The following is a 10,913-nucleotide window of genomic DNA, read 5'->3' as shown; positions in this document are numbered from 1 at the left end:
CACAGAGCACCTCCCAGACATCAGGAATTCATTCCAGGAAAACTCAGGGACATGGGCTCTGCAGGCTGGGCTCCTGTCACTCCTCAAGTGACAGGACAAGGGGAAATGGCTTTAAACTGAGAGAGGAGGTTTACACTGGATATTAGGAAACATTTCTTCCCCATGAAGGTCCCAGGCCAGGCTGGGCAGGGCTGGGAGCACCCTGGGGCAGAGGAAGGGGTCCCTGCCATGGCAGGGGTGGGATGGGATAATGATGGGATAATTGGGATGGGATGGGATTTCAGGTCCTTTCCCCCCATGTGCTGTGCAGGGAACAGCCCCAGCTCAGGGGGTGGTGAAGTTCCAGCTCTCCTCACCCTCACAGCACCAATTCAGAGTTTTATGGCACCCATTACAAAAGGACAAATATAACCCAAATCCTGTATTGGGATCTCCCAGTCCCAGTGTTTGGATGCCAAGGGCAAATTTCCTTGTGCAATGGTGATGTCCTCAGCTTGAGAGGGAAAAAACATCGTGTGTTGTGCAAAATCACCACAAACTCTGCTTTTGTAACCAAAAATCACTGCAAATTATGTTCTTGTTAATGTTAAACTGAACTATTTTCCCAGTTCACTTTGTGTCACTCAGAAATAAATGATCTGATGTGGCTGCTTTGGTCAGTAATGCCTAAAGTCTGAGGCTTTAAACAAAATAACACAAACACATTTGTGATTATTTTTCATTTTAATTGTCTGACTCTAAGTAACATTTTCAGACACACCATCAATCTAAGTACCTAACACAAAGCCCAGAGTCAGGTAGCTTCCAGAAGAACCTTCCAGAGGTGGTTAAAATGCTTTAAAATATTTAACATTTTTTCACATTGCTACAAAACAATGACAACTGGCAGAGTATTTTTTTTTTAACCTACATTCTTTTAGCAGGAGAGAAACAGTGGAAGGTGGATCACATTCTTGATTCTTTCAAGACCTGTTTGACTACAACAACAAATAATTTTACAACATGGCAAGTACAAATATAAAATTTCAAATGTGCCAACTTTAAAAAAAATCTGGATTTTTCCTCAATACCTGCAGTACCTTGCTTCTGGTAATAAATATTAAAAACCATCTTTACATTACAGAAAATGTTAAATAAGTTATTTACCAAAAGGTGTCATTTTTTGTCCTTTTTCTTTTTTGGTCAAAGGCTGATTCCATTAAAAGAGCTGAACAAATATTTTTTACATCAATAAATATTAAGGCAGCACAAAGCAAACAAGACTCATAAAACCAGTCTCTGTTAGCAGAACTTTCTCCTTCAGAGAATCCTTTTTTTGCTGGTGTAGGAAGGTGATTTTTGATTCTCAGCTGGTGTGACCTGGTTAGAAAAGCAATAATTATAATTATTATACAGCACTTTAAAACCCACAATTTGTCCCAACCCCATCCTGCTGCACAAGGATGTGCCAAGAGGAGCTCCTGTGTTCATCAGATCTTCAAATTAAAGTGCTAAGACTTCTGTGAGCAGAAAGATTGTTTGATTATTTAATGTCATCACTTTGTAGCTCAGGTAGGGCTGAGAACAGCACAGCAGCTGCAGCTGATGGGGAGGAGGGAGAAGGGATGCATGGAAAAGGTTTGAGGAAAATGTAGGGAGGGGCTGGGAATTGTACAATTATTCAAAGTGGAGAGGTGAGAGGGGAAGGGTGGGATTTCACAGTCAAGGAAAGCATTGCATCCTTCAGGGAGTAAAGTCTGACAAAGAGAACTCAAACCAGAGCAGGGATTCCTGAAACACCCCCAGGGACTGAACTGCACCAGCACAGAGCTGCTGCCAAAGCTGCCCCTGTTGGGTGTGTGGGTAAAAAATAAAAGCACCAGCAGTGACAAACACAGGCTCCAGCTCTGAACAAGGGTGTCTCTACAGCAGGCAGGTTATCAGGCTGTGATCTCCTGGAAATGAACTGCTCAGAGATGATGACAGACATGAATATTAATCTAGGGAAAGCATCAGGAAGGAGAGGGTTTAGGTGTTTATGTGGTCACTCATAAAACTCTTAATTCAGCCATCAAACACAGCAGGCTATTTATCACACTAAACTGCTGTCACCCAGGCTTGATTAGGTACCAAACCTAAAGTAAATCAGACTAATTCTGCAAAATACTCCTGACACAGCACTGTGTGTTTCTGACTAGCAGAGACCAAGGAATTCAATACAAACAAAACTTTTACTTACTTCCAGGTTTCCTCTAGCCTTCTTCAAGACATCATGCGTTAAAACCACTGGAAAGAAAGAAAAAAGATTAAAAAGATTAAAAAGAATACTGCAAGTCTTATTCCCTGTGTTTGTTTTATGACCAAACATGAAATCATGTCTGAGCAGAGGATTCCCTCAGGACTGCAGCTCCAGAGCTGTGCCACCCCTGGACTGTCATTCCCTGCTGATGTCTGTTCTCCACAATCTGCTTTTCAAACCTAAGCATCCTGAGAGTGGTTTGGAAGTTTTTCTGCCACAAGAAACAGGCAAAGCTCAGCCCTGCATGGACCCCCCAGATCTGCACAGCCCCTGCTCATCCCTCCATCCAAGCCACACAGGAAGATTTTCTGTCCTTTCAAGGGGAAATGGTGCATGGTTTAACCCCAGTTTGATCCTTTAAGTGTCCTGCTTGGGCTGGGGAGGGCAGTGAGGAGGGGGAGAAGAGGACAGATGGCAAAAGGAGTCAGTTCAAGGACAAAGCAACCTCTCTGGGCCATGGGGAAATCAAAAAGCAGTGGCCTGCCCTGAAGGGTTCCAGGTTTCTCCATTCATCCCTCCCAGTCTGTCTCTGTGGGGCCAGCAGGAGACCTGAGAATGGAGGAGGAGGTGATTCCAAACACAACTGGTATTTAGAAATGTCAGAGTAAATATGTGAGTCTTTAATCTGTGTCAGTCCAGTAACTGCTGAAATGCACCACTCACAATCACCAATTTGATATTCCAGTCTCAAAAATAAACAATTTAACCATAATAAAGATTTTTCATTACAACAATAAGAAGCCAAGAACTCCAAGGGTAGAGCTGTCACGAGATAATTACACCCCTGGCAGATTACTGCAATTTGGCACTGCTTTGTTCCATGCTCAGAGGTTCAGATGAGGTTTATAAGCAATGAGCTCTCTCACCAGAGAGAGCACACAGAAGACTCTGAGCCACAAGAATGTTCCAATCTCTGCCTCTAAATATATTTAGGAATGTTCAGCTACATAACAGAGGGAACCTGAATATCCTCACTGGAGCAGGCAGGTAACAGGATGTGTGCAGAATGAAGGCAGGCAAGGTCACCCACTGCATTGCTTTTCCTTTCTTGCTTGCAAAAGGAGAAGGGAAGAAATCTCAAAACCAAGAGGAAACCACCTAATAAAATCCAGCAGCTTCAGGTCCCTCAGTTTTGCTGCAGGCTTGGCCAGGAATTTGTGTACAGATGCAAATTAGAAACATTTCTGAAATTGCTCTTTTAAGACAAAGGCAACTCAACATCCGTAATTCCCATAATCAATGAAACCTGGAGAAAATCACATCCAGGTCTTTTTGTGTGGCACAGTGCTCACTCCTCAGAAGAGCTCTGCTAGTAAACTCATTTCACCCAGCAAACTAGATTTTTCTAAATCCAAACTCTTAAATTCAGCCAATGACAAGAATTTGGAAGCTGTGCCACTGCTGGCACAGCTGCTGCTCTCCAAGCAGAGATTTTTGCATTACAGAGATTTCAGAAAATGCAGGTTTCAGTTTCTCAGCACCTCACTCAGAGGAGGTTGAATGCCCTGAAAAAAAAGTGAGCAAATTTAGGGCAACAGGCACTGTTTGCTGTAGGGAAGTGTGGGTGGCTCAGGGATAACATTTTGGCTCTAAGGGTAAAATCTGTTGATTTATACCCAGCCTAGCTCTGAAATTACTGACATGACACTGGAACTGGACAAACCAAACCAGTCAATCTACCCCAGAGATATTATTTATATACATAATGGAATGGCTTGGATTTTTACATGACAACCCCAAACTGAGCTATTTGGCTCTACAACCTGAACAAAACATAATTTATGATTTAATACAAGTAATTTGTACACATATAATATAGCAATTTTGAAAGAAGTGACCAAACACCAGCCCATAAATGCTTGAAACAACAAAAATCTACAGGGAGAAGATATATGGGCCTTAGATATAAAAATAACAGGCTGTGGAGCAAAATAACATTTATCACTCTACATTCCATTTAACTGACTTGAATAACATATAATATTACAGATATTTCTATCACTTTGTATGGTGAGGAAAATTTTCCAGTCTAGATTAATTACTGATAACACAAGTGCCACTCCAGCAAGGACTAATGAGCCATTCAGTCCCACCACTTCAGAGGAGGCAAGAATGGATTTTTTTTCATTTTATTTTTTTACAGAAGAAAATGAACTGTTCCTCCCACAATACACATACTGCTGGAGCAGGAAGGCAGAGCAGAGCTCCATTCAGATCTCTTCTGGTGAGTGATTAAAGTCTAAAGCAGCAAAGATGTTCAAACAGACACCTGGCTTAACACAGCTACAAAACTCCCTATGTCCCACTTGTTTTCATGTTTCCAGATCATTTTCTAGCCATGGGCCACACTAAGGGTAAAATATAATTCCACAGCATGGCCTAATTTTTCTTAACAAAAATTATTCATAGCAAGCTTTTGTTTCCCTTATTCTGAGCTTGTTCTCCTGCACTCCTCAGTCTGGTGCAGAGCACTGACAGAGCTCCTTGCAGAGCTCCTCAGAAAATTTAAAACCTAATTCCACATTTATTAAGACTGAGGCAAAATCACAATTTTGACAATGTCAAAACCTTTGGCTGAAAATTACAGCAAACAGAAACTTTGCCTCTGTCCAGAGCTGCTGTAAAATAGAAACAGGAGTATCCAAAATGGAATAACCCAAGTAGGAATTAGTGGTAGCTGCATGAATCGACACATTATCAGTGCTTTGTGTAAAAACATGAACAGATTCCCATGATATTCTCTACAGCCTTTTGTACTTTGGGCAATTTCTACCCACTGGAATGAGGCTCAGCACAGCCTGAGCCTGTCTGTCACAGCTGGGGCACACAAAGAACACCAATTTTAAGGTAGCCACAGCCTACAAAAATAAAATCAGAATCATTATTAAATCAGAATCATTATCAAAGCTCACACTCACACTGGTCAATGATGACTTTCTCCATGTTTTCCTTCAGCTGGTTTGTGGAGTGCAGGCGTTTCACTGTGCTGTGCAACTTCCTCTCTTGCTCTGACAGTTTCTTACGTAACCTAAAGATTTCTGCTTTCATTCCTTCATCCTGAATTGAGAGAAGAAAGCAAGATATTAAACTTTTGGCTAAAAGTACTTTCTACATTGGGAATTGCTCAATACTTTTGGACAAGTACCCTCAAGATTCCTTGGAGTACCAACAACTCAGAGGAGGGAAGGACCATCACTGAGTCCTGTCCCTCCTCCTTCACATCCCCCATGACTTGAGATTCTGTGATACAACTCCAACTCTTAGCTGGAATTTAGTGCAAGTAATTTTTCCATTAGACTGAGGAAAGTCTATTAAACTGGTGCCCATTTTTGTTTTAAACTAGAAAAGATAAGGAAGGGATGTGCCAAGGGATCAGTGCCCTGTGTGCCAGGTTCAGAATTCCAGCCTCCTCCTTGTGTTCTGTTAATGGCTGATGCTGCCTCTGTCACAGGGCTAAAAGGCACTGGGACAGTTTAATTGCAAAATTATTTGACAGCATCATCATTAAGGTTCAGTTTTCACCACCAATCCCAACAAAGTTCTGGTCAGTGACTTGTAAAACAGGACTGTGAGAAGCCCTGGCACATCTGCCAGTGTCACTGATTTGGGTGCTTGTGCAGATTTAAGCTTGGACCTTTTTTTCTTGTTAAATAACGAAACTTCTGGAATTTGCTCCCACTATTTATCTCTGCATAAGAACTGAAGTATCACATATATTTCAACTCCTGTGGGGCTGCAGAGAAAGTACAGAACACTCACAGTATTTTAGAACCCAAACTTCAAGGGAGAAAGAAATTCTTTCATATTCTGCATTTAGAACATCAGGAGCAATCTAACATCCTTAAGATCAGGGGGTGTTGATAAGAAACTCCAGAAAAAATTCAATTAGGCTCTAATTAGGATCATCCTGGGAATCCAGACCCCCACACACATGAAGATCAGCCTTGCAGAAGTGATTGATCCAAATCAAGGCTCAGATCAGTGACAGGAGGGCAGGAGATGCATCCCCACATCCTGAGAGCCCTGTGGGGTGAGGGATGTTCAGTCCCTGCAATCCAGGCCAGCAGGAGCTGCCTGCATGGATTACACACTTGAGCATAAAAATGGAAGCACACACTCTTGCCAAGGCATCCCAAATCTGGAGCTGGAGCATCAGTGGATGTGGCAGACAGCAAACTTCACTCCCACTGATTTTGTGATTTTATATATTTAAGGATGCTAAAAAATATCACCAAAAATGTTATGAAATTATATAGAAGTGTTTGTTTCCCAAAGTTTGAGGGTTTTTTTCAGGAATATCCTGCTTCCTTTAATAAACACATAGAAAAACCTCAGTGAAATCACTTCAGATTTATTTTAAAGCCAGGGTTTGAAACAGTTTCAATGCTGAGTGGTGGTATTCTGACAGCAGAGATATTTCATTCCTCATTTAGTTTACTTTTATGCATTTGCATAGTGCAATCCTTTTTAGTTAAAGTGTTATAAAACATGTCTTGGGGTTTTGTCACACTTTTACAAAAGCTTCTCCTTTTACCACTTTGGCATCAAGAACATAAAAGAAAATGCAGCTGAGATTACATCAAAGTTGCTGATGTTTCTCTTCTTACCAACACACACAGAATCAAATTGAATTTGGTTCAAGTAAAAGGAGCCCAAACCTTTTCTTGTTGAGGTGGAGTTTTTGCCACCTCCCTGGATTTTCTGGATCTCATGTAACAGGATTAGATATTCCATTTTTATTAAAAAGGATGCTGTAAATGAACACCTGGCCATGCAACATCACCAGGACATACTCAGCCTTACTTTAAATCCATGTGGAGACTGGGGGCACGATTCTCCAAAATGACACATCTGTGACTGGTGCATCCTCCTGGAGACATTCCCAAAGTCCAAAAAACCACCCCAAACCCCCAGCCCAGCCCAGGTGAAGCCCAGCAGTACCTGGATGCCCTGAGCAGTACCATGAGCAGCTTTCAGGGGAAGGGAAACTCTCCAGAGAAGCTTCAGGGAACGTGAAGCCTCTTCCAAAATCTGCTGTACTGTGTGGGTGCTTGTGGAAAAGCCATGCAGGGATGCCTGTTCTGGTACCTGTATCACAGGATTAAAGACATTTTATATTTTATACTTAAACCATTATGAAAATGTAATCTTAATTAATGGGTTTAATCCAGCTGGTGTGATTTCATAGTTAAGATAATGTACACAGCCATTGTGTGCCATAAAAACTAATCTGTTAGTTAACAAAGGCTGCTGAATTATGTATTATCTGAGAATTTCAGTGAGGGAGGGGATTTATCCTAATCAATAACCATGATTAACAATAGATTATATTTACTAGATTTGCTATGCCACATGGTAACACTTGGCAACTGTCTTCTTTCTTCATTTGCATTTTGTGTCATGTTAGTTAAAAGTCAATGATTACAGACATCAATTTAAGCAATATAGATGTTTCTTCCTTAGCAGACCCTTTAAACTGTTCCATTTAATGCTAAAATAACTATCAGGGTACACATAAAATGTTTTCCTCTGCTGACAGATGAGAAACCAAATGGAAGAAATTGCATAAATGTGAAATAAAGGAGGGAAAGACTGTGAGGGGAGCAAATGAATTACCAAAGCAATGGTGCTACAGAAGGGGGAAGGGTAATGAAAAAAAAGCATTTGCAGTTCCTGCCCCATGCAGGATACAATCTGAATATTTATTTAGCATTGTTATCAAACCAGAATCCTCCTGTCACATAAAATATCCCATTTGCTAAGTAGTCTGAAACTTCAGTGATGTAAGGCTTGATGGGAAACTGCAAATTGTGAAACTTACTGCTTTTATCTTTACACCAACAAAACAAGTTAAAAACTTAGAGAGATCACTTTTTCAGTCATTATCAGTATGTTAACTAGGTCATTGGGAAATATATGATACTTCAGAGAGTCTTAAGTGTCATTCAGGCATCATTTGACTGCGTGAGCACACATGTGATATCACAAAAAGAATTTCAGAATTGTTGCAGACTGCACCTTCAACAGCTTCACTAATTATAACTGCAGAAATAAGTAGCACGAATTTATCCCTGCAGTTAAGACCTTCTGTTTTCTGAAGAGCAGCAAGCATGCTTTTTACAGCATTTATATTATCATAAAATCATAAAGGGGTGAAAAGGACCTTCATTAGACACTTAGTTTCCTTTCCTTTTTCAAGGCAGGGAAGCATTACATGGAATTTTTTAAACATTGGCATAATCCATCCTCAAAATTGCCTCCAGTCAGTGTCTCTGAGCACCCTCCATGACAGTGCTTCATTATTTTTACCACTGGCTGCTGTTTTCCATGCCTGATCCAGGCCCTTCCTGCTGGGATTTAAGTTTCTTAGCTCCTTATTAGATGCCACAGATGTGCACAGATTGTTCCTTCCCTTTAATTGAAGCTTGTAGGCAAATGTGTCTTTTCAAACCACCCCAAATAAGCCATCATTAACTGTGTCCAAAAATTAATATTACGTAAGAGAAAATTAGCAGAAGTAAACACTAACTAGGTTCTCCTATTCTAGACAAAAAGGACTGAGGTTATTCAAGACAAAATAAACATTTTATTGGTTAAACATCCTTAAGATGCAGCAAGAGCACCATGAGTTCTAGCACTGTCAGAGAATGAAGAAAGGATGCTACTCTGAGTCCTACAAGACAGTATTTGATCATTAATGAAATATTCAGGTTTTTGGACAAGTTTATGATATTGTTAAATGTTCAACTGATAACTAGGAAGTGGAAAAATATTAAAAAATCTTCCCTGAAATATGAATGTAATATGAAACAAGCCTCATCAGCATACATCAATCTTTAATGTACAGTTATAACCTGGTGTTACTAAAAGTCTGAATTTAACTAAGGGGGGAACTTTACCAGCTCTGTATCACATTTCTTTTAATTGTCTCATATTTCCTGGGTTTAGCTCAAGCCTTCATTATATGAAAATCCTAATTCTTTTTATTCTTAGGTTACTTTTACACACCCCTAGTTAAATGCTTTCTACAGCATTTTCGATTTTTACCTGAAGTTTTCTGCTGCTTCTTTTGTTTGGCTTTTTTATAATTTCCAGCACAACAAACACCAACTTCCACAGCAAAACCAAGCAGTTTTACCTCATTTAAAGCCAAAACTGAAAGTGAGATTGCTTAAAGGCCTAGAATTAACTACCTCAGAATCCCACTGAGTCCATCTAGACAATGACTGTGCCAAGCTTGAGGCATCCTGAGTTATTCAGTCAGTTCTTCCCTTCACAGCAGTTTGCACCTCTGGGTAAAATCCACCCTTCTTTAGAGGATTTCAGTGCTCACTTGTGGAAACCCAGGGCACTGGGAATATTTCCCTGTCAGCTCTGGGGCACCCTGACCCCCAGAGGAGCACTGACTTTGACCCTCATCCATGGAGAAAGTTTCCCAGACTTCAAGATAAACTAGAACCCACAAAAGTGTGAAACAGATTATAGAGAGTAGTGTGGGTGTATCACTTGGTGAGAAATTTAGGTTTGGGGATTTTTAGTATGTTGTGGGTGGAAGAAAGATGGAGGGCACAGGATGTTGTCCTGGGTTTCTTCTTCATGCTTCTTCTCCATGGGTTTGGGCGGTTTTGTAATTGGGCAGGAAAGTCTGCACTGGGGGCTCTGTGGGATCAGTTATTGGGTTAAAAGGGGAAATAATCCATGTGTCAGTTTAGTCTTAAAAGACCTTGTACCAAGAGTTTGTTGGCCATTTTGAGCCTTCTAACGAAAAGCTGCCAAACTCACAGCAGTCAGACTTTTACTGATAAGAAATAATAAACACCTGAGTCCGAGCATGAACTACCACCTCAAGCGCCTTCAATCCAGACCCAGAGAATGATACTCACCTTTACTCCAGGCTCCTGCAGCAGCTTGGTGCCAGTGAGCTCTCTGAGAGCCATCTCCATGTGTTCCAGCACCTGCTGTCCCTCTGAGATGTGTTTCCTCAGGGCCTCGTAGTCCTCGATGAGGCCCAGCACGTGCCGCCCGTTCCTGTCGGCCCACATGCGGTGCCCGGGCACCAGGCGTGGGGTGCACGTCCTGCTGGAGCTGCTGCTGCACACTGAGGCACTGTCCACATCTCCCTTAGGGGCTGCCTGAGCACCTGGGACACAAAAATCAGCTTGGTTTTTGTTGAAGATGAAACAGGAAAGCCTTATAAATATGATTGCCTGGCAAAAGATTTTGAGAATATGGAAACTGTGAGATTGAAATGAAAGCAAGCTTTGAGATACCTCAGTTACTGAACAACTGGAAAACAGTGGTGTGGCCAGCTGAAGGTGATCCCCTTTTGATGGAACAACACCCTCTGCTTGCAGACAGGCCCAAGGGTCAGAGTAGACCCTACAGCTTGGCAGAAGGGGCCCAAAGAGGAGTTTTTAGGGTTTAAAGTGTAGCACAGTATGGTGATCTAATGATTCTTATAGGCTGTATGTAAATGCTATAAGATTTGTATGTTGTAGTAGATTAGTTAGTGAGAATTATAATATTCAACACAGAAGATTTATTGTATTGTAACAATTCAATAGAGAACCTTGCTCTCTTACCCTTTTACTCTCTCACCCTCTCACCCTCTGTCCCCCTCTCTTCTCTCGGGCCT

At 41.3% G+C, this 10,913-nt stretch overlaps 1 protein-coding gene across 1 annotated transcript in view; it reads right to left on the bottom strand.

Moving 5' to 3' along the window:
• Positions 1-750: 750 nt before the first annotated feature.
• CDK5RAP2 (CDK5 regulatory subunit associated protein 2) overlaps positions 751-10,913 on the bottom strand; it is a 71,465-nt gene continuing 61,302 nt past the window's right edge. Inside the window, exons 35-39 of the mRNA XM_058818104.1 lie at positions 10,162-10,418; positions 7,220-7,366; positions 5,197-5,335; positions 2,219-2,265; positions 751-1,359 (exon numbers count right to left, since the gene is read on the bottom strand). Coding sequence (XP_058674087.1) covers positions 1,300-1,359; positions 2,219-2,265; positions 5,197-5,335; positions 7,220-7,366; positions 10,162-10,418 — 650 coding nt within the window. The 3' untranslated portion in view covers positions 751-1,299. The remainder of the gene's footprint in view (positions 1,360-2,218; positions 2,266-5,196; positions 5,336-7,219; positions 7,367-10,161; positions 10,419-10,913) is intronic.

This window comes from Ammospiza caudacuta, chromosome 21, assembly GCF_027887145.1.
Source record: "Ammospiza caudacuta isolate bAmmCau1 chromosome 21, bAmmCau1.pri, whole genome shotgun sequence".
NCBI lineage: Eukaryota > Metazoa > Chordata > Aves > Passeriformes > Passerellidae > Ammospiza > Ammospiza caudacuta.
This window is presented reverse-complemented; position numbering and strand designations above follow the sequence as displayed.